Source organism: Alligator sinensis, unplaced genomic scaffold (genome assembly GCF_000455745.1).
Source record: "Alligator sinensis unplaced genomic scaffold, ASM45574v1 scaffold144_2, whole genome shotgun sequence".
Classification (NCBI taxonomy): Eukaryota; Metazoa; Chordata; order Crocodylia; family Alligatoridae; genus Alligator; species Alligator sinensis.
Window position 1 is genome coordinate 1,934,515 of NW_005841872.1, and position 27,300 is coordinate 1,961,814.

At 41.1% G+C, this 27,300-nt stretch overlaps 1 protein-coding gene across 1 annotated transcript in view; it reads left to right on the forward strand.

Moving 5' to 3' along the window:
- HERC2 (HECT and RLD domain containing E3 ubiquitin protein ligase 2) overlaps positions 1-27,300 on the forward strand; it is a 200,259-nt gene that overhangs the window by 113,477 nt on the left and 59,482 nt on the right. The window contains 20 exon segments of the mRNA XM_006017070.3: positions 4,448-4,630; positions 5,056-5,240; positions 7,124-7,271; positions 7,358-7,554; positions 7,774-8,004; positions 9,010-9,145; positions 9,766-9,909; positions 12,383-12,525; positions 12,716-12,983; positions 13,137-13,279; positions 14,645-14,743; positions 14,842-15,010; positions 15,111-15,236; positions 16,532-16,640; positions 16,892-17,031; positions 18,821-19,011; positions 19,332-19,437; positions 19,635-19,726; positions 24,987-25,162; positions 25,709-25,820. Coding sequence (XP_006017132.1) covers positions 4,448-4,630; positions 5,056-5,240; positions 7,124-7,271; positions 7,358-7,554; positions 7,774-8,004; positions 9,010-9,145; positions 9,766-9,909; positions 12,383-12,525; positions 12,716-12,983; positions 13,137-13,279; positions 14,645-14,743; positions 14,842-15,010; positions 15,111-15,236; positions 16,532-16,640; positions 16,892-17,031; positions 18,821-19,011; positions 19,332-19,437; positions 19,635-19,726; positions 24,987-25,162; positions 25,709-25,820 — 3,098 coding nt within the window.

Here is a 27,300-nt window from a genome sequence, read left to right on the forward strand (position 1 = left end):
CTGAAGTAGAGTTCATAGGCCCAGCTCTGAAAACTGGTTTGTAAATTCAAACAAGTACTTAACTTCTTCACCAGAACTGAAGCCAACTTCCTACAGCTCAAAACACAAAACCTGCCAACTATCTCCAGTACCCCCACAAACTGCACACCAGAATCCGTCAAAGACAGCAGTACCCAGCTACCTGTGGGGGCACATTCGTCACCAAAAAAAACACCCTGCCTCCAGTTTCTCAGGCCTGATCCTGAGAGGGAACAGTTTACAAGCCACTTTTCACAGCTGGGCTTATGAACTTTACTTCATCAGCCTTCTAGGTACAGAAACTCATGGACTTGATATAGATTAGACAGTGGAATTCTGACATGCTGCAACCTGCCAGACATCTTGACTCCCCAGGTACCTCTGCACTTTTACCTGCACTGCTACATCTCCTCCACCTCATCCCAACCTGTCCCTCACTCTCTGACGCCTCCTTTTCCATTTTCACTGACTGGCTTTCTTGCCTACATTGTGTGCCAGGCCAGCCTCTGGCTTCTTTACTATCTCTTCCATCCACGCCCAGCAGACGCACCAACTGCAGGTGCTTCCTCAGCCTGACAAAGGGTTTTTCAGCACAGAAGCTGGTATCCCAGGCAGCTAAGCTGAGCTCACTTGGAGCCTCACAACTCCACTGCAACTAGCAAGCCTCAGGCCTGTCAAAGATGTGACATGTCTGGGCTTTCCCCAGCCAGGACTGTGTACATGTGTGCGTTAACTGGAGGTTATGGCGCCTCCTACCTGCCTTTCACCAGGGGATCATTGGTCCTGGCATTTATAGGGCTGCTGTGCTGCCAGCAGTCCCACCAGGCCTCCTTACCCTTCCAGGGTGCAGTTTTAGTGGTCATGCCCAGGACCTGGGGCCTCTTCCTTCCCCATAGCCCCAGCCCATACATCCAAGTTTGTCCTGTCATGGGAGTGAGCTCAGCAGGGACATGTTCTTCCCCTGCTGGCTGGTGATGCAGTGAGTGGCGTACCCTTTCCAGCTGAGTGGCACTCAGTCCATCTGCAGGTGGAGCTTGGGGAACCCAAGCAGCGGGAGGTACACTGTCAAGAACACCAACTGCTTCACCAAACTAGGATCCAAGCAGGTGTGGTGGGGTGTCACAACATCTGCAGCAATGCTGAACATTCTCTCGCTTGGAACACTGGTTGGTGGACAGGACAGGTGTTGCTGGGCAACCATGGCCAGATCCTGCCACATCTGGTTGTGGCTTGCCCAGTAGGCCAAGGGGTCGCAGTCCAGTGGCTTCACGTCCTCAGCGAGATAGGTAGCCATTGAAGCCTTGGCACTACCTGTCCAAGGCTGGGGTCTGGTGTGTTTGGACTCCAGCACTGAAGCCATGCCCTTGGCCCGCATTTGGCGGTGGCTGGTGCTGGGAGTGCTGCCATGGGAAAGTGGATCCCCCTCTTCCACATCCCTTCGTCTCTGCCTTTCTGTCTTCCTGACTCTGTTGACTAGCACCTGCATCCAGTGATCGAGTGTTTTGGTGCTGCCAGTGCACATGCTCCCCTTCACTCTCGGGTCTCGCATGCCTGCCAGCATGTGGACTGTACTGGACCGCAAGGGATCCATCCGTCTCCTGATACCCTCTTACAGCTGCCTCACCAGTGCCTGCACATCTGGTGACGGCGACTTGCCCCAGCCAGGAACATTGATCCCCTGGAACTTCTCCATTTGCTTCTCCAGTTCCCTCAGTAGGGGGATCACTTGGCTGAGGAGGGCTTTGCCAGCGCTAAGGGTCTCAGTGGTCTCGAGGAAGGGCTTGAGGACCACCAAGGTCTGGGAGATGGTACCCCACTCAGCTCTGTTCAGGGGGCCGCTGATCCTGATCTCCCTAAGCAAGGCCATCTCATGGATGGCCTTCTGTTGCTCCACCAGCCCCTCGAGCATCAGGTATGTGGAGTTCTACCGAGTCTCCACATCCTGCGTGATTTTGTGCTGCGGGATGCTGAGCTCTGCCTGTTTCTCCTGCAGCATCTTGCCCCCCTTGATACTGCGGTGGAAGTAGCCCGCCACCTTCTTGCATTTTGAAGTCAGCTGGCTTGTAGCAGTAGTAGTGGTGGTGGCGCCATCACTGGCAGCCCTGTCCCCCTCCAAGGCATCTCTGACTATGAGGTGCGGTCTGTGTCACGCAGCGGGGCATCACAGACTGCCTTGACCGTATTGGCCCCATTGTCGGTCACCACGAACCTGTGGGTGAGCTTGGTCTGCCCAATGAGCCACCCCTGTTCCATGTGGTTCATGGCCGCCGTGATCTCCCTTGCCATGTGGGACTCATCCAGTACCTCTGCTTGAAGGAGAGCCCACCGACGGCCTAACTGATGGCACCAGTGCCCTGTAAGGGAGAGGTAGGTGTGATCACCACTCCTGCTGCTCTAGATATCGGAGGTGAAGTGCAAGGCTACCTCGGCCCTGCCTTGTGCAGCTCTTCCCTCAAGTACTCATGCAGGGAGGGCACCACTGTCCTGCTAAAAGTGGTGCATGCGGGCACTTGGTAGGATAGGACCATGAGTGCCATGAGTCACGGGCGGCTCAACTAAGGAGAAGGGCTGGTTATCCAGAGCAACCATCTCCCCAGTTGTCTGGGGTGATCTTGCTCACCTTGGGAATATGCCCCCCTCTGTCTGCAGCTTTCCCCCACTGCTCCAGGGTGGCCTGCCTCTGCTTTGGGGGGTCAGGGACTTTGGAGTGAGTGGGGGACTTTCCTTTGGGCACACTTGGGCAGGCTGAGAAGGAAGAAGGGCAAGGGGGGGCTGCCTCCTGAGATGCAGCAGCATTGCCACGGTGGGAAAGTGTTTCACCTCCTTGCCCCGGCTGATGTGCCTTTGGCAGTGCTGGCAGGTAGCATACTTGGGATCATCTGCCACCTCAAAATGATCCCACACTACACTACACTACTCCCCCACTTCTGGGTTGAGGGTGGGGATCCTGCCTTATTCCCCTCCTCAGCAGGCTGAGGCACAACAGCAGGAGGAGCTGACTCAGCTGAGCCACTTGCCTGAGCCTCCACAACCTCTTCAACCTCCTCTGAGGTGCTGCTTCCCAGAGAGTCTAGGGAAACTTTGAGGAGTGTGGAGCACGAACTCAGATGCCTCCTCAGTCCCCAGAATTGCTTTAGCCAGGGTGCTCAGGTCCCCTGGTTCCAGCTCCAGGTCCTCCTCTGGCAGTGCGAGGCTCATGCTGGGAGATGAAATTGGAGTGGAGGAGACGGTTGTTCTGCTGCTGGTGCCTATTTCTGGAGTGGAGAAGGTGGTACAGGTGCAGGGACGTCAGGAACGTCCCACCTCCTTGCTTCCACTGGCAGCAGAAGCCTCATGGCTGCTCTGGAAGAGGATTGGGGGAGGAGTGGGGAGGAAGACGGGACACTTGCAGCTGTAGCTCTCCCCCCAGCTCCTCTCCCACCCCTGCCAGAAGACCTGGCACCTGCCTTTCCAGCACGCTTCATCTTAATCTTTCTTGTGCTGCAAAAGGTATGTGTGTGTGACTACATCTGTGTTGTGTGGTTTCTTCACTCTTGTGTTGTGTGTGGATTCTGCTCTGATTGATTGATTGATAACTATAACCCCAGAATTGACTGTAGCCCCCCTCCCAGCCTTGCTGCCTGGCCCCGAGCATGCAGCAGCAGCCCACTCGCACCCCGCATACAGATCTAGGGGGCACGTACGTGCCATGCCTCCCCCAGGAGTGCACGCAGCGGTGGGAACTTCCTGTTGTCTCCCCACCTTCTGGACGAGCTGCGCACAGCTCTGTCCTGCACCATGTCCTGCCCTGACTGTATAGTGCCTGTCCCAGCCCCCATCCCTCACCAGGGGGGACTCGATCTGCACCTCCCATGCCCCTTCCCCCCCCCCCCCCCCTCACACGCCTCTCGCGCCCTCCCCCCCCCCCCCCGACTTACCAGCCTGATGCTGCTTTCCAAGCTGCCGGACTGCAATCTAATAGGTATCGGCTTATGTGGCTTGTTGATAATCGGCCATCTGTATAGTCTCAAAAAAATCTTTATCAGTGCACCCCTATATCTGACTGTTGCTATTTTTATGCTGCGGTCCCATGATGTGCACATTTGCATGTGTATTATTGCTATTTTTAAGGCAGGGACTGTTTTACAGCTAATTCTAGGCAGCGTCTTGTCACATTTCTGGTCTTTTGCACCGTTGGAGTTGCACCATGAATGTCCATGTTTTTAATGTTACTTTTAGAAAAATGCTACTGATACAGAACTTGAAAACATCCTTACATACCATAATTTACATTTTTATACCTTGATTGAAATATAGGGTCCTTTTTCTGCATGAACACTTATGATGACTATACTTTTTCCGTGCTTTCACACTTTTGTTTCAGAATGTTGTTTCAGCCATGTTATCTTGTTACTAAAGTAATCCTTTAATGTATTGACTTTTGCTTCAGAAGGAGAACAAGTTGAAAGGAACCTTCACCCCACTTCCATGATGCTGGCAAGTACCGTGAACCTGTTACAGACGCTGTGTCTTTCTGCTGGAGTCCATGCTGAAGTCATGCAGAATGATGCAACCAGAACTTTGTGTGGATTACTGCGCATGCTTGTGGAGAGTGGGACAATAGATAAATCAGGTATGTGGCATATGCAGTTGTCTGACTTAAACACTTTAGTTATGGGGTGATGAGACTTGCATGATTTCACGATAATTTTATTACTTTCATTTTTAGTCTCTAGTTTAGGAACACAACCCAGGCCTTGTTCAAAGCTTCCATCTTGTCTATTTGAGAAGTGCAATAAAATGTTTTGTATGTGCTTTTCCCTGACTGGTGGTGGTGCTGCTGCTGTGGATGTGTTAAAACACAAATAGGTGGCTTCTACAAGGAATCTAAACAAAGGCGGTCTTTATTTACTTCTGATTGGGAAGCACAGTATGACTAAGTCATGAAGCTACAGTTACTCTAAGCTATTTGTTCTTGTAATGGAGCTTTAAGATCTTTCAGATGTTGTAATATGGTTGGCAGAAAAGTAGGTTGTTCATGTATGTTTTTATTTCCAGCTTCCTTGCCAAATAAATTGGTTTATAAAGAACAGCATAGAAGCTGGTGCACACTGGGATTTATTCGAAGTATAGCCCTCATGCCTCAGATGTGCAGCACCCTTAGCACATCTCGGTGGATAACGTTGCTAATGAAAATTGTGGAGGGGCATGAATCTTTCACTGCTGCTTCACTACAGAAACAGGTAACGTGCATGTTTCCAGATTATTTTGGTATGCAGTGAACTTAGTTTCATTTGTCTTGTTACAACACACCACATAACTTAGAGGTGGTTTCTCTTTTTTTTTAATTTGTTTTTTTTTTTAATTTCTTAATTTAAAAACTTCCTACCGGTTAACATGCATGCCTTTTGTATAAAATTTGTTCATTTTCACCAGTCAAGAGAGGGCTGATTTGCCAGCTACTCATTAAGCCTACTATTAAGGTCGTGCCCTTCTTTTAGTGTATATACTGGTCATTAGGGGCTGATATAATGATCAGGTGTTCTGCCTGCAGCCAGCTCAAGCGAGTGTCATCCCAACTCTTCCACTTTAGCCCTATTTAATTTTAAGAGCTTTTGGATACTAACAAGCGTTTCCTCCTGACGGTTCTCCATTGGGTAAAAAAAAAATGGGAGCACTTGCTCAGTGTTCTTTAACTAAACTGAGTTGCAGAATATCCAAAGGACCATATGTATGGGGAGGTTACTTGCAAGAGTTACAAAAAGAGCTCCGAGAAGTCTGCTCTGTGCTTGAAGACACAGACATTCTCCCAGGGGAAAGTGGTCTGTCTGCAAGGTCTCTGGGGGCTACAGATTTTTGTAAAGGCTTCATAGAGTGGAAAGCCAGAAGGGAGGATTCATTCACATAGCCTGATGTTTTGTATGTTGTAGTTCATTAGGTTTCACCAAGATATCACGTTATAAAGCTAAAAAACTTTAGTTAGAATATTTCAGTCAGACTAAACTATGTGCCACAGTCAAGAAGTAGAGCCCCATGTACCACCAGTGTTGGAATCTCCTAAAATAGCAGAGATTGATTACACGCCCAGATGATCTTGGCTCATTCCATGTGAAAGGCAAAAAATCCCCAAGTTTTCTTCTAGGTTGACTTAGAGAAATTCCTTCCCAAACCCAAATCTGGTGATCAGCATGACCCAGAGCAGGCCATCAAGGCCTTTTTAAGAGGATTGGCCATGCTACCTTGGTGATGGTCCACCTTATCCAGTGGCAATATCAAATGCTTCAGAGGAAAGTAGCTCTTCTCCCAAGGTACACGTTATACCCACTTATATATTTTGGGGAGGGGAGGGAAGAGAAGTGCCACAGAGAAAAGATTTTGTTTTTGGTATATCCTGTAAGAGAGATGTAGCCTACTTGCATCAGACTAGGGTAGAAGTTCAGAAAAATAATCTGCAACATTTTTTCCAATTTAAAATGCATACACTTCTTTACTCTTTCATTTGAGTCTTGTGAGATCATGCATACTTTGTAGTTCTAGCTGGCTTTCTATAGAATATCAAGCTAATATGAAATTGGTTGATTCCTTTTGTGAAAGCCTTTTACTTTGTACAGTATGCACAGGCTATATGGAAAACATTTTCAAACAGTAGTCTGGCTGTTTGCATTCAGATACCATTCTCTCTTGCACCTTATGTTCTTAGGCGACTGCTTTTTCTTGGATTGTTTTGGAGGTCTGAGACTAAAATGTAAGCTTTTGGTTCCACATTTGGAACCTGATCCAGGTCTCCTTTTCCCCTTCCTATCCCTGTTCTTCCATTTTCGTCAAGTTTTCTGTGGGTAGACTCGCTGTTCCAACGTGATTTGCCTTTTTAATGCTGTCAGCGCTGTAAGTAATAATGTATTACTAACATGAATTGACATGGCAGACAAACCTGAAAATCACTAGAAAGTTTGGATAATGAAATTGTTAGCAGTCAGAAACAACAAGGACTACAGTAAAGAGTACCAAGGGGTGATTAGTCTTAATACTTCAATACAGGTGAAATCCAATGGCAAATTTCCTTATTTTAAATATCTGGTAACTTACCAGCTAAAACGAAATAACACTGATTCCGTTGTTTCTTTAGATCCTTGCTGTGCATTTATTAAAAGCAGTACTTCCATCCTGGGACAAAAATGAAAGGTCAAGAGATATGAAATTCCTTGTGGAAAAACTGTTTGGTTTTTTAGGCAGCCTGCTTAGTACTTGTTCTTCAGATATCCCACTACTCAGAGGTACAGCATACTTTTCTCTTTAATGGTTTAATTTCTTTGTCATAATTAAAATCAACAAATCCTGAGTTTGGACTGCTTCTTTTCAGAATCTACTCTGAGGAGGAGGAAAGCCAGGCCTCAAGCATCTCTGACTGCAACTCACAGCAGTACTTTAGCAGAGGAGATAGTGGCACTGCTAAGGACACTCCATTCACTGAGCCAGTGGAATGGACTCATAAACAAGTACATCAACTCTCAGCTAACCTCCATCACCCACATCTTTGCAGGAAAACAGTCAGAAGGGGTAGTTTCCACGTTTTAAAATAAGCTCATTTTTTAAAAATAGAAATAATTAAGAAAGTCAATATTCTAATTTAATGTAACTTTCTATTTAAGTGTAATTTTGAAACCATTTTGTAAAATATTTTCTTACTGTAACTTTAAACTTGATTTATATAATTTCTTTTTTGAAAAGTAGTATTTATTTTCTCTCTACAGTTAAATTATTACTGTTTTTTATTAGGCTGTTCTAGAAGACTACTTCCCTGATTCTGAGAACCCCGAGGTGGGCGGACTAATGGCAGTACTGGCTGTGATTGGCGGAATAGATAGTCGCTTGAGGTTAGGTGGACAAGTAATTCATGATGAATTTGGAGAGGGCACAGTGACACGCATCACTCCAAAAGGAAAGATCACTGTACAGTTCTATGATATGCGAACATGTAGAGTGTGTCCCCTAAGTCAGCTAAAACCGGTAAGTGGCCCTTACTGGTCTTACTCTAATGGGATGCATTTAAAAAGGTTACACTTTCACAAGAAACTGAAGTTGAATGTTTTTTGCTTTTCAGTTGAAATCAGTTGGTGAGACCAATTAATGTGTTCTAAAAAATAATTTGCTTTTCAGTGAGCAAATAATATGCCAGTCCCACAGCTGCAGGGTTTAGTGCAAATCAACAGCAGTGTTCACATGGGGTTTTTTGTTTCCCCAGCCCTGTAAAGTTATGTCTTCTTTTCAGGAAGTATATGCGTTTTGAACTTGATGAAGGCAAGGCTTTTAGTAGTGTCATGAAGAAGCAGATTGAATTAGACTAGGCTCCTCCATAGGCTAACTTTAGTCTAACTTTGGTGACATGTACAAAATGCCTTGTGTTCGCTGCGATTTATATCTCAAGATACGCAAAGCAAAATACCTTTTTTTTTTTTTTTTTTTTTTTTTTTTCCTTCTCAATAGTGAAGGCACAGTCAGTATCCCAGTCTTGCTTCCTCTGCTCCAGGAGCAGCAGTCCTCCTTTTTTCTGTCTTCTGCCTGTTTTTCTTCTTCCTGCCACACTTAAATGCCTTTCCACTACAGTCCCAGTAGCTCATTTGCTTTCTGTGGGCATGTCTCCATGAGATGCTAATGACGTAGTAGACTGATTCTACTACACATTAGCATGGCACGAAAAAACCCATCTAGTGCGCATTAATGTAACTTAAAAAGTGTGCACTAGTGCTACTGTGTAGTAGTACCAAATATGGCACATTTAGTTAGTACCTGATATTACTAAAGGTAATAAACTAAATGCACCATAATTACAGTGCATTAATGCATGTGTAGACATGCCCTGAAGGTTTGTAGAGACAGGAGTTATCACCAGTTGTCCCAGCTTAAGAGCAGTGAGAGTGAAACCATTTATTCTCTGAAGAGTATGGATCATGTATACTTCAAGCATGTCTAAGTATGTGAGTAATAATCATCAATCTCTTTTGCTCTTTTTAGCTTCCAGTAGTAGCTTTTAATGTGAACAACTTGCCTTTCACTGAACCAATGCTGTCTGTCTGGGCTCAGCTGGTAAACTTGGCTGGGAGTAAGATAGAAAAGCACAGAATGAAGTCTCCCAATCAGGGTCTTTCAGGTATCTTTTCCTGTTTGTCATCAACTAACTCTTCTTTTTGAAATACTGATAACATTAAACCTTCTACAAAGAAGCTGGTCCTTTTAGCAACTCACTTCTTACCTGGTTGGCATTGAGTAGGAAGTGGTATACAAAATGGAAACACATTACCTTTCTGGGTTGTGCCCATAGGAGTTGGAAAGTTTGAGAAGCAGTTAAAATGTATTGGTTCCTAAACACTGTTAATGGAATCTTGTTTATATCTCGGTTAGAAGAATATAGATCTAGTTTGTCTGGAGTCTTTCCTTGTCTGAAAATACTTCATGCAGTTTCTACCTAACTATTGTTGCCACAACTAGGTCTGTTGCATTATAAATTGAGAGACTTGGTCCACATTTGGCATATTAACTGAGAGAGCACTGTTTTCATTTTAATGTCCTAGTTAGTTACTAGGCCCTGTACTGGTTTTTTATACTAGTACATTTCAAACTTTCTATTTTAGTCCTTACCCACTGACCTTTCCAGCCATAACTAACTGTATTAAAAATTATTCTTGTGAGTCAGTTAGCAGATTGCATTTACCTTTGTTATTTTGAATACCTTTGTTGTCTAGCTAATGACAATTTAATTGTTTTTGATAGGTCAAGTGGACTTGGATCTGCTGAGGTGTCAGCAGTTAAAACTGTACATACTGAAAGCAGGTCGTGCTCTGCTTTCTCATCAAGATAAATTAAGGCAGATCCTGTCTCAACCAGCTGTACAAGAAGGTGGATCAAATCCTACAGGTAGAGCTTTTTTTTTTATCCTGGCAAGCTCAGTTAGCTGCATAGTCAGCCATGTGCCTCATTGTAACTGTTGCTGATTATTAGCCTATAACATAAAGCATCTTTTAATGTTGTTGTTTTATTTAAAATAATTGTGTGGTTGTGTTAGGTTCACTCAGCAGATACCCCCCACTTCCATGTCTTGCACCCCTAATGTGTATGAGTCTTCTACATTGTGGTCTGAAACTCTGACTTCCCCTCAGCGACATGGTGAAATTTTGGGGGAGTTTTCACTGGATCTGAGAACATTTATACTACTCTTTAAGCTTTTCTAAACTAGGCGAGTCAAGCTAAGTGTTTGGAGCCTAAAATGCTGGGAATTGCTTAACTTGTTAAAAAGGCAAGAACTCTTGTAGATCATACCTTTTATTGGACCAACAACACAGGCTGTGGATTTTCCATTGTAAGTGGCAAATTTTGTTAATTTTCATGTTAAGATAGTACTGAGGTGATGTTGTGATTGGTACAGGAATGTGTAGTTGCTCCAGTAAAAATATTACCCACAAGCATTCTTCTTTTGCATATTTTCTGGACCATCATGGCAATATCATCCTAATTTATTAAACCTTTTAAATCTTTTTTTGGAATGTTAATTCAGCTCTCTTGTAAGAGAAGAAATCAATTTAGATTACTCTCCCTAGAACTGGTGCTGAGGGCACAGTTAATAGACTTTGGATGAAGTTCTCTTCAATATAAGTAGAGAGAGAAATATACAGGGGGAGTCAGTGGAATCGTTCTGTGACTTGAGGTCATCTCTTCTTCAGAAGAGTGCACCCCATTTTGACAGGGTTTTTATATGTTGAATTCTATTGATGTTGACAAATTTCCCATAAACTGCTCTGATAGTACCCCAATGCTGTGCATGTATTTGTACCTTTCCTGTTTTTCACTCTTCAGTTTTCAAGGTTGATGTTGGTGGTCTTAAGTAGCTGCCACTTCACTTCAAGAGGAACCACAAATTGTTAAATGACAATCAGTGGAGAATATAGCAATTCTGCAGCTAAAGGTGGAGCTAAAAAACGTGTCTGCTTTGCTTTACCTTTTATTTGGGCTACTCTTAAACTTGTGGATAAGAATTACTTTGTATAACCACTAAAATTTTACAGAGGTTTACATTCCCTACTAAATCAGGAAATGTACATATGTTAACTGGTCTTATTATTTCAAATTATATTGTTTTTACTTCAGTAACTGATGTGTTTTTTGTTGGTTTTTTTAGCAGCTGAATCCTTACAAGCAAGTTTTACTCTTTCTTTTTCTCTCTAGATAAAGTCAAGTATTAACTTTTAGTTTTGTGGCTCTTAAGTTAATACCCCCTAAATAAGGTTGAAAAGCAGGATATATACTAGAATGATGTAATTCTAAAAGCTCGGGCTTTATGATTTTTTCAGACAGAAATAAACTGTGTTCTGAAGCTGTTCTGAAAATGGGATGCCAGACTTCTGTATTTTGTTTAACATTTTCTTTTTCACTTTTTATAATTTGAGTAGCAGGTCATCTTTTGGCCTGTTTTGGCATTGGTTTCAGAACTATTGAGCAAATCTTGCATCTGCATATATATTGGTTTTTGCTTCTCCTAGTCCAGCTAAACAACATATTGTTCAAATGAATGCTTTTCTAAGACGGGTATAAAATGTTGGTATTAATATTTCAGCTTTATTTAACAGTAAATTTTGGCTCTATAAACATTAAATTCAATATTTGAGTGAGACATGAATATATTGTTACCATCCATATTTTTAAAGGGTACAATTATTTTTATCATACCAGTCAAAGTGTATGGAGAGTACACAATCTGATTGTAATGAAATATGTCCTTAACCTGCTTTTATAGTTGCCCATCAAGTTGAAAGCCCAGGAAATGTATACAGATGAAATTTTTGTAAACCAATAGAATTCATCAGAGACACCCTGTCAAAATAAGGTGCGCTCTTTTGGAGGCGAGGTGACCTCAGGAGTCACAATGATTCTACTGATTCTCCCTGTATTTTTTTTTCTTTCTATACTTTTTAGAGAGCTTCATCCAAAGTGTGCTCTCAGCATCAGTTCTAGGGAGAGTAATTTAAAATAATTATTTGGTTTCTTCTCTTTCACGAGAGCTGAATGTGCTTCCTTTTATGATGATAGGATTCGTAAGTTTAGTTCAAGGTTAATTGCTTATGTTTATTATACACTGAGTTCTTTCTACCGGATTGGCTCCAGGCACATTAAAACTTGTGTTTGGTTATAACTTTACTAACTTTTGAGATCTCTGTATACAGGAAAATTTTTACTGACCTCTAAACCCTCTTAAATACTTTATCACATTGGAGAGGGAATGTGGTGGAAATAACTCCTTTCTACATTTGATCCATGGTAAAGACCTAGTGAGCTGAATCAGGGTATTGATTTTTCTTCTACTTTTATTTTCTAAAAACTTGTTTTTTGTTTTAAGAGGATGGAGCAGTTGCATCCCCAGATATAGGAGATATGTCTCCTGAAGGACCACAGCCTCCCATGATCCTCTTACAGCAGCTTCTCACGGCTGCCACACAGCCATCACCTGTGAAGGCAATATTTGACAAACAAGAGCTTGAGGTAAAAGCCGTGTTTTTTCTTGCTAAAAGTTTTTATTGATTTCTGTCTCAAATTCCTCTTAAAGCTTTTTAGTTTAAATTCTTAGTTTTTAAAATATTCTGTAAATGTAACCAAACAGTTTATTGATATACAGTATAAGAGGATTGGTTGTTTTACATAGATTTCAGTGTTTTAATTATTTTTATTTTAGGCTGCTGCTCTGGCGGTATGCCAGTATCTAGCCGTAGAGTCCACGCATCCTTCAACTCCAGTTTTTGAAGACTGTAGCTCCAGTGAAGCCACCACACCAGTCACAGTGCAGCATATCCGACCTGCAAAAGTGAAGAAACGCAAGCAGTCCCCCATTCCACCCCTCCCTATTGTTGTTCAGCTTATGGAAATGGGATTTCCTAGGAAAAACATTGAATTTGCACTGAAGTCTTTGTCAGGAACATCTGGAAGTGCTTCTGGATTACCAGGTACATTTATATAGTTACATTAATAATGGCATGGGAGGAAAAGAAGCTGTTAGCAGGTTAACATGGCATTTAGAGTATCTTTCCTTATACCAACTAAACATACTACCAGATAAGCTTTTTACTAACTGCTTGGCCTATGATTCTCTATGCTAGGAGTGGAAGCCTTGGTAGGCTGGTTGTTGGATCACCCTGATGTTCAGATTACTGATCTCTCCGACGCGGACACTGTGTCTGATGAATATTCAGATGAGGAAATAGTAGAAGAGGTGGAAGAAGCTGAAGCTGCCTGTCCTGTGGTTAGTATTTAGAGTTATTCAAATGTGATGGGTTTTTTTTAAACGTTACATCAACTCCACATTGTGTGTTTATAATCCTCTCTTACAAATTTGGTAGGGCAAAGGTATAATTCTGTGTCCCCACCAATCTGTTCATTGACGGGTTTACGTTTTGGGAGATCTGTCTATATAGCATAGGATCTATCCAGTGTCATTGTGTGTTTCCCCACCCCACACTTTCTTTCTTGTCTCTAGAACTGTAGTGAAAACCATGATTACTAGCCAAATGCTTGTCATAGATTATTTCTCTGGACTTTTGTGGCAGCATATCTTGAGGGTGCACAGGCATTTTGGAGCATAGCATAGTATACTCCTCTAGAACAAACTGCAAAATAATCATGTTAGCTGTCTTGCAAGCTAGACGGACTCTGAATAAACTATAAACGCAGGCAGTTTAATTCTTCCTTGGTTTATTTTCCTGCTATGCTTTGGAAAATGAAAGCATGATATTTTGGCTACTGAAAGCATGACTGAAATATCAATGAATATATGGCAAAAAGGCATGGGTGAATTTACTATGTTCTTTTTCTTTATACATGTTTTTCAGTTGTCGAGGCCATAACATGGTTTATCAGTCTGTCAGGCATGACAATTCTGAATGTGAATTGCATATTTTTATATAGTTTTCAGGAGGTGTTACTTTTAAGTGGTTATTGCTAAATAACTAGAAAAGGAATTGTGGCATTATTCCTTGTTTTCTCAGATTCCTACTCTAAGGTTTATTGGCATTTCATACTCAAGATCTGAAAAGATTGCATTATACAGCAGGAGAAAATAAGCTCAGACTTGAATCATGACTGCTGAATATTCAGAATTTATTAAATTGTGATCTGAAGCGACTTTAATTTGGAACTCTTGCCTTTAATATGCCAATTGCATGAAATTGAACTTAACCACAACAGCTTTAGGTGAACTGTTAAAAAAATTGGAGTGCAATATAGCCCTCTGAATCTTCACAAGAAGAACTTGCAGGGAAATGGAAAAAGTGGATAATGCAATAAAGTTGACAGAGTGGCTTCAATGAAGGCTTCTCATTATTTTCCCCTCTTTGTAGCCATCACTTTTTGTAATATTCACCTTTTAGCTTGCTTCAGGATTCCTGAAAGCTTTTCAGTTGCCAGGTTGGCTGCTGTTTTGGGGTGACTAAGTCATAGATAGTCTTAGGTGCAGCATATTGTGAATGTTAGCCCTTTAGTTAGTTGAATTAGTGAGGGTTTTTCTGTTTCAACATGCAGTTTTTTTTGTTATATTTGCTTGTTGTTTTTTCCTTTTACTGTTTTCCCTGTTACAGAGATGGTTTGTTTTCTTTTTCTTTGTTTTTTACAGGCTAGTGGTGCTGTTGTGACAGAAAGTCAGACTTACAAGAAACGAGCTGATTTCTTAAGTAATGATGATTATGCAGTGTATGTGAGAGAGAATGTTCAGGTAAGTGTGGTATAGAAAGCCATATAAAAGTTACCTTGGTTTTGGCATGTGCTTATCTCCAGGCTAATGGAATCTTATGGTCCTATTTTTTTACCCAGGTGGGGATGATGGTTAGATGCTGCCGGACTTATGAGGAAGTTTGTGAAGGAGATGTAGGTAAAGTTATTAAATTGGATCGAGATGGGCTGCATGACCTCAATGTGCAGTGTGATTGGCAACAAAAAGGTGGCACTTACTGGGTCAGATACATCCATGTAGAGCTTATAGGTGAGCTGAATATTAATCACTTTGTAATAACGATTAATATCTATGCCTAAGGAGACTGTAAGCTCTGAAAAATTAATGCATCTTTTATTGATGCTTTTAGGATTTCCACCACAGAATTCTACTTCTCATATTAAGATTGGTGACAAAGTGCGTGTGAAAACCTCAGTTACTACACCCAAATACAAATGGGGCTCAGTTACTCATAGGAGTGTTGGGGTTGTGAAAGGTAACGTAGCTTCATCTGTGGAAAAAATCAAGTTTTAAACCACATGAATATTATCTTTTATAAGGAGATGGCAGTAGCTGATTTTGCCATGATCAAAGAATAGAAATACATCTGTTGCCCATGGCGAGCTTGGGGTACAGATATTCTTTTTGTTAATACATTCAGTTGCTCAGAGCAAATCATACTCAGTAGAACTGGTATATGATGCTGCTTGGGGATATTTAGAAATCTGTATAATTTCCTCCAGATTCTTCATTTATATTTTATAGCTTGGTGCACCAAAAGTGTTTCTTTTTCAATTTTTAAGAAAAGGTTGAAAATAGGGACTGTAATACATTTGTAATATCTGCCTAGAAGAGTGGATGGTGATATGGTCCACATACAGATATTCAGTTTCTTCTGGAGAGAGTAGCTGCTCTCCTAGGAGAAAATGAGTTTACAAAGGTTCAGAATTTTTCTCCATGAGCAAAAATCCCCAGACATTGTGTTCATTGGGCTGGACTCTGCAGGTCCCTGTAGTTGTGCTGTGGGGCTGCTCTGATGCCCTGTAATTACAGCACATCGGAGCAGACGCAATTAATCAAGTCTGCTGGAGTGTGGTAATTACTGCGCAATGGCCAGCCTCCACATTTCACGTATTAGCATCCCTATACTTCAAAATGGTGGCGGGGGCGCTTGTACTAAAGCTCGTTGAATGTTTGTTGAAGCTGTGCCCTGCTGCCATCTTTCACTGGGCCAACTGAAGGAACCCATGCTGAGATGTGTGCACAGGATCTCCTGACTGTGCAGCCCCAGCACTGGAAGCTCTCTGCTCTTCAGAGGCTCAGAATTTGAATGTCTGTTCAGGCATCTCTCTCTACATTTTTCTACCAGGAGAACAAACCTGGGAGAATTCTTCCAGGTCACTTGAATATGTATATGCAGCCGTGGTAAAAATGCTTAACAGAAAGAATGAACTTCTCGAAAGTGGTAAATTATGAATGATACTGCTTTTCTTTCCTGATGCTCTTTGAGAAGCTCATAAAATTTCAGTGTTGTTCAAGTTTTTGTGTGACTATTATGAAAAATAAGTTAACCCAAATACCTTGAAAAATCGGTTGTGAAGGAACTAAGATAACTCATTGCAGTAAGTAACTAAGTAGAAAATGAGCAAAACATCACATGATTATAATTTCTGTGACTAGGCTAATTTCTAAAAGTAAAGATAAATTTGGGTAGCTGACAATAGGCAACTCCAAATTCATTTTTTGAGTTAATTACAAGATAGTGTTCTTTTCCTGCATATTTTGTTACAGCTTTTAGTGCCAATGGAAAAGATGTTATTGTAGACTTTCCTCAGCAGTCTCATTGGACAGGCTTATTGTCTGAAATGGAATTGGTCCCCAGCATTCATCCTGGAGTCACGTAAGTTATAACTATAATTTTTCTAGATATTCTGTGAAACACTTTGCATGTAGCCTTATTATTATGGCTAATGAAATACGTTGGGTCAGTATAGCAGAGAATTGTATATTTTCTTCCTTAAGGTGAAAAGGGAGAAGAGGGAAATTTCATTCATTAATGCTATTTGAATGGATTGTCCTGAGAATCCGTTAACAAACAGATTTACAAATGTATCTTGTAATCAACCAGACTGTCTTTGTGTTTTAAATCAGGTGTGATGGCTGTCAGATGTTTCCTATCAATGGGCCTAGGTTCAAATGCAGAAATTGTGATGACTTTGATTTTTGTGAAACCTGTTTTAAAACCAGGAAACATAACACTCGGCATACTTTTGGCAGAATAAATGAACCAGGTATGCTTTTCAAAACTTTAATTCTTTTACATTACATTATAGCGCAGTACTTTCTCTAAATTATATATTTAGACATTATTATTAGATTAAGAGCTTTAGCATCAGAACCAGCTTAGCAGGCAATAACTTGTTTGGTAAACTTTAGGAGTTTATAGCCTGATTTTAGTGCTCTGCTGGATCACGATATATACTTCCTGAAGGTTATTTGTGTCCCTGACAGATGTAACTTTTATGTCATGCTTAATGTGTTAATTGTGCCATCTACATGTCACATGTTCAGTTAATTTATGGTGCCATAAAATGGCAAGCTAGCCATAAAGTTGTTCCATCTATTGAACATATGGCATGTTCCATCCTCATTCCCATACTGACAATCAGATGGGGAAATCCAAATTCTGGGTAGGGGGAATTGGTTGGCTCCCTCTTCTTGGTAAGGGCAAAGACATAAGCATGACAGCCCTGAAGGTTGTGCTGCCAAGCCTGAGGCTTCCAACTTGATGGTGCAGTTGGAACCCTTGCAATCCTGAGCTCCACATAGGCAGGCAAGTTGAAAAAGCATGATTGGGATCTGATGTGTAATCCCTAAAATTGCTTGTCCAGCACAGCAAGAGGTGTGATTGTAGCGTTCTGAGATCAAATCGCATTGCGCCGTTTAAGTCTGCCAAGCTTGACATGATAGTATTTGATAAGATCTAAGTAAAACTTTTATGTTGAACATATTTCACGTGTTAAATTATTTATAAAATAGTGCCAAGTAACTCCATGCTATATCAGAAGTAACTTAAATCGTATCATTTTATTCTCACTCTAATTTTCTCTGGCTGTATACCAGTGTAGATGCATATGAATCCTTTCATGTCAGCAGGTGAAGATAATGCACCCAGAATTTCTGTATTTTTGTTGCCTCCTGTATAAGAGTAGCATGCCTGTTCATCTTGTTTGCTCTTTAACAGGATTGCCTAGCAGTCACTCGAGGTATTTCATTCCCCTGGATATTGGGAGATTGATCAGAAATGTGACAAGCAGGGACACCCCTTCCCAGGAAGTTTATCAGAAATTTTTGAAAGGCAGAAATAGGAGCACATGGAATTTCCGTGTTCCTTTTTGTTCCTGTTGTTATTACTAAGACTGGCAATGAGTTGTTTCCCCACTCTTTACGTTTTCATCTTATTTTGCTGTTTTCTTCTTCTGCCAACTTCCAAAATGCTGCAGGTGCTCAGGTCAGATCTTAACGTGCTAGCTGAGAGAAAGTTATAAGCGTATATCAAATTAGATTTTTGTCTTCCTTCAAAAAGAATAACTTTCCAAAGTGTTATGTTTAATCAGGAGTCTCCCATTAGTCTTTTTAAGATGTCAGTTTAAAAATCACATCCTTGTGGGAAGTTTTTACCTTTTCAGTATTGGATGTGACATTTAATATATTTCAACTGCAGTAGCTACGACTGTAATGACTGACCTGATCTATAGGTGAGGTGCCTTTGTGCAAGTTTTTCATAAACACCAGAAGACTGGGAGTGGGGAAAAAAATCTGACTACTGTAAAAAGAGACATGAGCATGTGCAAACTGGTGTAAAGCCAAAACCGTGCTTTTCAGTTCCTTTGGGTTTTTTGCATTTGAAGTAGTGCCTTTTCTAATGGGTGTAACATTGTGTAAAGCCCCGCCTTGTTTCTAGTTGTATTCTGGCAACATTTCTTCCCCCCCCCATTTTGAAAGTATGTACGTGAAGCCTTTATAATTTGAACATTTGCTGCAACGGAATAGCTCACAATAGTGTTTTAAACTAAATAGGCCAGTCTCCAGTATTTTGTGGGCGTTCTGGAAAACAGTTGAAAAGACGTCATAGCAGTCAGCGTGGAATGCTATTGGATGACTGGTCACGAATAGTTAAGAATTTGAATGTGTCATCATCTGTGAATCAGGCCTCACGTCTGATTGATGGTAGTGAGCAGTGTTGGCAATCTTCTGGCTCACAAGGGAAGGTAAGTTTTTGATTCATGCTTTTGACTATCTTGCTATGGTACCTCTTTTATTTCCCCTTTGAAAGGATGAAAATTCATTTTGAAACTTGTGTATACTTGTCTATCATGTCCATGTTACAAATAAAATTAATTGAATTATCTAAATATATTTCAGTATAAATATGCTAAATTTTAAGTTGTATTAATCTTAATTTCCCCCCTCTTATCTGTAATGTCTATGGTTTCTAAAGAACTAGTAACAAAGCTGTTAAGAGCTTAAATTGACAGATCATCTGACAACAAAATAAACATTTTATTGCATGTGACCATCTGTCCTTTAGCATTGGATTCGCTTGGAGATTTTCCCAGATGTTCTCGTCCACCGACTGAAGATGGTAGTGGACCCTGCAGATAGCAGCTACATGCCCTCTTTGGTGGTTGTTTCAGGTACATGAATTTACTGTGCTAATAAGAATAAAAATAAATAAATAAAATAATATATATATACATATGCACGCACACACATAGATCAAACACTTTTTTTTTTTTGATGGAGTGTCCAGATAATATGGTGATATATTTTAAAACAGTATCTGGTTAATAAGTGTCCTTTTTAAAATTTCTGTCACTCTTTTATTCTTTAGGTGGAAGTTCTTTAAATAACCTCATTGAGTTAAAGACCATTAATATTAACCCTACAGACACCACGGTGCCTCTTCTCAGTGATTGTACAGAGGTAGGTAAAAGTTGGAGTATAGACTAATGGTCATGTATACAAACTGGAAAAATCTCTGGCTATGAGGCCCTCTCTACATATTACAGGTATTGCACAATTAACTAGTTAATTGTGCGGTTACCTGGAGACCAGCTACACGTACAAAGTAGCTATCATACAAACAAAAAAAATTCCAACCGGATATAAAGTTAGACTTTAAAAATGTGTACTAGCTTTATATCTGGTTGCTACTGAGCTTTGTTTTGGACGCGTAGCAGGGTCTACCATGCGGCTAGGAGCCCTGTCAACTGACGGGGTTCTCAGGTGCAGGGGTGCACCATGCCCAGTGGGAAACTCTCAAGTCCTAGGGATTGTGGCAGCCATGATCCCCAGGGTCAGGGGGTTTCACACAACCAAGCCCTAGGGATCATAGCTGCTGGAACCCCATCCTGAGGGTCCCAGGGAACCCCTGGGACCAGAGGATTGTGGCAATCCTGTGGCCTTAAGGGTTTCCCATACCCTTGGGTTGTGGGAGGATTACCCCTGCAGTAATCCTCCACCCTCAGGGATGTGCGGGGTGCCCCCATGGCTGGGAGCCCTTCAACTGGGGTGTATGGGACTCCTAGCCATAGGAGTCTGCTTCTTACTGATGCAGGGGAGCCTGGAATTGATCTTCCCTGGACTGGCAATAAGGCTCGATGGGATCTAATGCACAATCCTATAATTGTGCCTCCTGCCATGCGTGTGTGGATTATGAGTTAGATCCTATTGTGCCTTCATCTGCATGCGTAGAGAGGGTCTAAGAAGCGTCCCTTTCTGTAGTTTTATATTTATATTTGACTTTTCATATGTGATGTATCCGGTCATTGTAAGCCCTCGGTCTCGGGAGACCATGGAGATTGCTTCTTTGTTGGGTTACTGGATACCACCACAGCATTTTGTGGTACCTGGTAACCTGGGTACTGATTTGTATCCAGTACTCGGGATGTATCCAGTACTTTGGTACTTAGTATGGATTTTGGTATTATGGTAGTCTACATCTACAACGATTAGTCCTGCTGCTGACCTAGTTTTAAGTGATTCAAAGGGTAAGTGTTGCTGAGTTAGTTTTACTAGGCATTAGTGACCACAGTGCAATTGGGTTTGACATCCATTTAGGAGGGGAGGCAAAGGCTGCTGTGGTAGATTTTCTTAACTTTAAAATGGGAGACTACACCAAAATCAGGAAGCTACTTAGGTGGAAGTTAAAAGGGGCCCCTAAAGAGTTGAGGAATGTACAGGCAGCGTGGGAACTGCTTAAGAGCAGTATATTGGAGACACAAAGCAAATGCATACAATGAATCGAGAAAACCAAAAAAAAAGGAAAGTGGACCAAAAGAAAGTCAGCATGGTTTAACAACAGAGTTGCAGAGGCAATAAGCAGGAAAAAGTCTTCTTTCAAGAAGTGCAAGTCAAATCGTAATGAAGGATTAAAAGAATAAATACTGGCAAAGCAAATGTAAAGCTAATAAGACAAGGTATAAGAGAATTTGAGAGAAACTTGTTAGAAACACAAAGTGTAAGAATAAATATGTCTTTTAAGGCTGCTTGTAGAGATTATAAAAACAAAAGATCCCGGTGCTTTACTTTAAACTCTGCACGCTTCTGCACTGAGCCCAGTGTAGCCCAGTTGCACCTGGCTCAGCCAGTGTTTATAAGAGATCCAGCACTTTAGTTCTGCTTTATTGGCGCTCTTATCTAATAACTGTTTGACTCGGCTTTAGATAAAAGCTCCAAAAAACCCTGCTGAAGCACCTGATCTATACAGATGCTGTGGAGGTAGGTTGAAGTAATGCGTAGCTGCTTCCAGTAAAGTGCAGGTTTGTTTTTTGTTTGTTTTTAAATGTCTGCAAACAGTCTGTATGGATTAGAAGTTGAAAACCTGCCAGCGAGTCAGTTGGGCCTTTGGATGTATGTAAAAGGTTTGCTGAAGGATGACAGGGCCTTTGCTGAAAAGCTAAAGGTAACCTTTGCATCTGTCATCCCTGTGGAAAATGTTAGGGAAATTCCATCACCAGATCCACTCCTCTCTAGGGACAAGTCAGTGGAGCTGATCCAAATTCAGATTTCAGTAGATGATGTTGTAGAGGAAATTGATAAACTAAACAGTAGCATCGCATTCACCCTAGGGTCCTGAAGGAATTCAAATTGGCAATTGCTGAACTCAAAACCATAGTATGCAAAGTGTCACTAAAAACAGCCTTGGTACCAGAGGACTGGAGAGTTGCCGATATGACTCCCATACTTTAAAAAAAAAAAAAAAAAAAAAAAAGCTCTATGAAGAATGCAAGCCAGTGAGCCTAACTTCTGATTCTGGAAAACTCTTTGAAATTAATAATAATAGTAATAGTAGTTCAGCATGTGGATGAACCTGACTTGACATGAATTTATCAGAGGGAAATGGTGCCTCACCAACCTACTAGAGGTTTTTATATATTAATAAGCATGTGAATTGGGGTGATCCAGTTGACATATCTGGATTTCCAAAAAGCCTTTGACAAGCTCTCTCTCCTCCTCCCCCCCCTCCCCCCCATCAGAGGCTCTCAACTAAATTAGGTGGTCATGGGATTACAGGGAGCATTCACTCATGGGTTAGAAAATGGCATCAGAATAGAAAGTGCAAAGAGTATAAATGGTCAGTTTTCAGAATTGAAAGAAGTAAATAGTGGGACCCTCTAGAGATCTGTGTTATGACCTGTACTGTTTTAATATATTTGTAAGTGATCTGCAAAAGCAGGTGTGTAGCAAGGTGGCCAAATTTGCTGATGACAGACTTATTGAAGGTGGTAAAGACCAAAATGGACTTTGAGGAGCTACAAAAAAAGAATCTGGCATAACTAAGAGACTGGGCAACTAAATGGCAGATGCCATTCAAGTTAGATAAGTGTAAAGTGGTGCACCTGGGCAAAAATAACCTAAACTATCCCTGCACAATTATGGGCTCTACACTTAACTGCTACCACGCAGGAAAGAGGTCTGGGAGTCATTGTGGACACTTTGCTAAAAACATCAGCTCAGTGCTTAACAGCTGTCAAAAAAATGAACAAAATGTTAGTAATTATTAAGAAGGGAATTGTAAATAAAATGGTAAGTAGAATTATGCCTCTTTATAAATTTATGGTGCATCTGCATCTTGAATACTCTTCCCAGTTCTGGTCCCCACACCTCTAAAATTGATCAGAAGAGGGCTTCTGGATGAGGAAAGATTAAAGAGGCTAGGCCTATAAAGTTCAGAAAAGAAATGCTTGAGGAGGGAACATGAGGAGGGGGGGTTTACAAAATACTGAATGGTGAAGAGAAAGTAAATAAGGATTTACTATTTACTGTCTCTCAATACAAGAACTAGGGCTCACAAAATGAAACTAATGGGCAGGGATCCTAGTTTTCTCCATTTAAAAATTGCAAGTTCTCTGATTAAAACCCCCAAAATCCATGATTAAAATGAAACACCAGTGTATATATATAAGTTTCATTTGAACACAATGTTTTATTAAGGTATTTACAATTTTAAAGCAATTTGGAAGCCTACTAGTGCCTCAGTCACTATAATAAAATAAAATAAATTCTAAGTACCTATAAATTTTGATATTTGAATTTGGGTTTTTTTAATCATGCAAAATCAGAGCTCCTCCTGCCTCCTTTGCTCATCAGGATGCAGGTCCTGGCTCCTTACTCCTTAACCACAGCCCCCTGGCCCTGCTGGTGCCCCCTACCCACCAGGCAGCAGCAAGGAGCACAGCTTGGCACCGGCACCCAAGATGCTATTGGGTGGGAGAGGGCACCTCGTCAGGGCAGCGTTGGGCTCGCAGGGGCAAGTAGCTTACCTGCTTACCTCCACTCTGCCCTTCTATGCCGGCTTCTACTCGCTGGGCTGCAGAGGCCCTGGGGGAGAGCAGCAGGGTGGGGAACCTGAGCCTGCAGCAGACAGCCTGCCACTGTGCACAGGTCTGGGGTGCATGTGCCCCCCATGCCACCCCTGGAAGTGCACACAGTGGTGGGGAGCCAGCCACACCCCCCACCCTCTGGATGAGCCACCTGCAACTCTCTCCCGCTCCCTACCCGGGCCCTGAGGCCATGCATTCCAGCCCCGGGCCCCCAGCCCCACATTTGGGCTGGGCAGCAGCCTCGGCCCTGCCCAACTCCCTCCCTCCCTCACTATGGGGGTCCCCACCCCACCAGACTTAATTGTGGGAAGCTGCTTTGCAGGCTGCCTGGGGCCCATGTGCATGTGTGAGCACGCACATGCATGTGGCGCCCTCTGCCTGACTACCCTTCTCCCACTCCCCCCAGCCCCTTGCAGGCTGGAGCTCTGCCAGCCTACAGAGAGCTCTTTGCAGAAGTGGAAAATTCACGTGTTTCTCTATTAAAATGAAAAATCCACATTTTTTCTTTTTTTTGTTTGAAACTGAAAACTTAGATCTCTGTTAATAGGTAATAAATTTAAAACTAACAAAAGGAAGTTCATTTTCACACACAATGTAATTAAAATGTGGAACTCATTGCTATCAGACGTTGTGCAAGCTGACAGTTTAACCAGATTCAGAAAAGGGACTGGATAGATTCTTGGAAGAAAGGGGCGTCAGTAGCTATTGAGCTCAGGAGTTACGGGATACAGCCTCTGAATCAGAACTTCCTAGACCTTGAAAGCTGCAGGCAGCAAGTGGGAGTGGAATTGTGGGGGGCGGGGAAACCCTGGTCATACCTAGTTCACTTTCCCTTTCAGCATCTACTCTTGGCCACTGTATGACAGGATATTGGACGAGATGGACCTATAGTTTGACCTAGTAAATGGCAATTCTTATGTTCTTGTGTTACGTTCTTAAATATTACAGAGTTTCAGCTGAATCCATGTGTCTGATCCATGCAGACAATTGATGTACTAAGTCCTGTTGAAGGTTGTAGATGTAAATGCTTATCTCATGGGTGACATGAGTGAAAGCCTTAAACTTAAGTTAAAAGTGTGGGCTACCCTGCAGTTACTGCAAAGAGCAAGTCACAACCAGTCATTAGTAGAGGTTAGATTATCTCCAGAAAGTAAGTCTTAACCCGTATTTTCTTTTAGGTATGCCAGGACCTCTCTACCAGACAAATTGCCACTTAAATAGAGCAGAAAAAATTATGATATTTTGTCAGAGTTTTAAAAAAAATAGAACAGAAGAAAGCAGAAATTTTAAAATTATCCTGGTATTTGGTAAATGTATGTAGGACCCAAAAGACTGTACTTTAATCTCTTTCTTTTTAGTTTCACAGGTATATTGAAATTGCCATAAAGCAGTGCCGAAGCTCTGGAATTGATTGCAAAATACATGGTCTCGGCATATTGGGACGTATCCGGGCCGAGGATGAAGATTTGGCTGCGGTCCCTTTCCTTGCATCTGATAATGAAGAAGAAGATGATGATAAAGCTAACACTGGGAGGTAGGCACCTGGTCGAAAAACTTACCTTTTTAACCTTAAAATCAAACTGGATGATTGACTGCATCTCATACAAATGAATTATATAATAGACTATGATCATCTTTGTTTCGGCCATTGTTAAAAATGAATCTCTTGCACATGTATATGGTGATAAATTTTCCATAATTTTTTTGCTTTTCCATGCAGAAAAAGTACTTTGTTATACAAAACTGCTGAAATTTCTATTTATTAATAATGGCTTTAACTGTTCAGCATCAAGTGTGTACTGCAGAAACCAGCAGTTTTGTGGATTTCCTATTTTTTTTAAACTACTGTAATTCTGTGTTCTGTTAGAAAACCTCCGTTACTTTTTACTTTGTAATTGCCAGTGAGAAATAGTGATCTCAGAAAGCCACAATAATTAAGTTATGCTATGGAACTTAATTCCCAAATTGGTTATTGAAATACTCTCTCTTTTAGGATACAAAGTATAGAAAAAGCAAGTTGAGGTTAATGTTATAGCATAGAGGTTGTCTGCCAACTTTCCTTTTTTCTCAATATACCCAGTCTTGTTAGGAAGAAGGCGGCAGGGCTGGAATCAGCAGCTACAATAAGAACCAAAGTTTTTGTTTGGGGGCTGAATGACAAAGATCAATTGGGAGGACTGAAAGGTTCCAAGGTACTGTTCTTGTTGGAAGAGAGCGTATGTGTATGTGTGTCTGTATCTGTGCACTACATTTCCCCCTCCCCTCAACCAAGAAAAAGCAGAACCCATCACATCCCCTCAAAAGCAAAAAAAAAAACCAACAAAAAACAAACCCAACCCCCCACACCTTCATAATGAAGAACACAGGTTTCACCTCAGAGTCAAGTCTTTTAAGAGTCTTTATCAGAACCACTTCTGGCTAGATATTTAGTGTTTAGATATTAGTGCTATTCAGCATCTAAATGTCTGATAGATGCATCATGAAAAAGAAGATAAAACAATAATCAACATGTATTTTTTAAGTTCCCACTTGGTTTTTAGCTTATGATACAATAGTAGTCATTAAACATTTGACAATGTAGTGAATTTGAAAATTCAGTACCAAAAAGGGTACACTTTTCTAAAATGTAAGAGTAAGATTTTTATCAGTCTGTAGAGTTTCACTTAAGACTCTCTAAGAATTTAATAAACTATTTACATGTTATCTGTTCTATGTTGTGTTAATTTACAGATGAATAAAAATGTCAGTTTAGAACTATATTTTAGAGGAATATCAATATTTTTTACAATTGAATCATTAGTGTAATAGCTGTCAAAGTGAATATGACTTCTATTTGGATGAAACCCAAGAGAGGCACTGTTACTATGAAAATGGAATAAAAAAAGTAAGGTTCAAACTCAAATCTCTTTAAATGGTAGCTTGTTTTTGCTGCAAGAAAACAGCAAAATTCTGCTATAAACCCTTAACCTTCCTATCAATCCTCTCAGGAGTTAGTCACAGATTACACATTTGTCCTTAAATATTTTCACTTTTACAGGAATTAAAAGGTTGTTCTAGAAAGTTACTCTAGCCGCATAAGAATAAATACTTATGCTGGAACACCCAATTAAAATATAAAACTTATGAGCTCTAATTAGAAACAAATAAGAAGTGTTTATCCTGATTTTGAAGTGAAGGGGAAACCAGGTTACTTGGTCATTTTTGTTTCTGTGATTTATACCTAATCCATATTGTTAAAGAGCTTTGATTTTTTTTTTTTGTATTAACTGCATTTAAAAGCTTCAAAAGTAAATCCTGTTTTTGCTTGTACGTGCTGACATCTTATTTTTCAACTAGTTTTACTTTTTCATGTGCAGTTGTATTTAATTGTTTCTGACTAACGTTTACTTGGAAAAAAATAGCCTTTTTAAAATTTTTTTTAAGAAAAGTCAAAATGTATCTCCTACTTAACCTTTTTGTTATCATGGTTATTTATCTTAATTTGTGTTGTTGACTCAGCCATAGCTCTATGTGCTTGATCATTTTTAGCCATTCAGTTACTAATATAAAGTGTCCAGGTACTGATGAGTGTGAAAGAAAAAATGTAATTAATTTGAACTAGCCACTAGTTAAACTGGATTATCTAGTTCATCGCCTCAGACCTGCACTTCAAATAATTGCTTCTTTCACAAG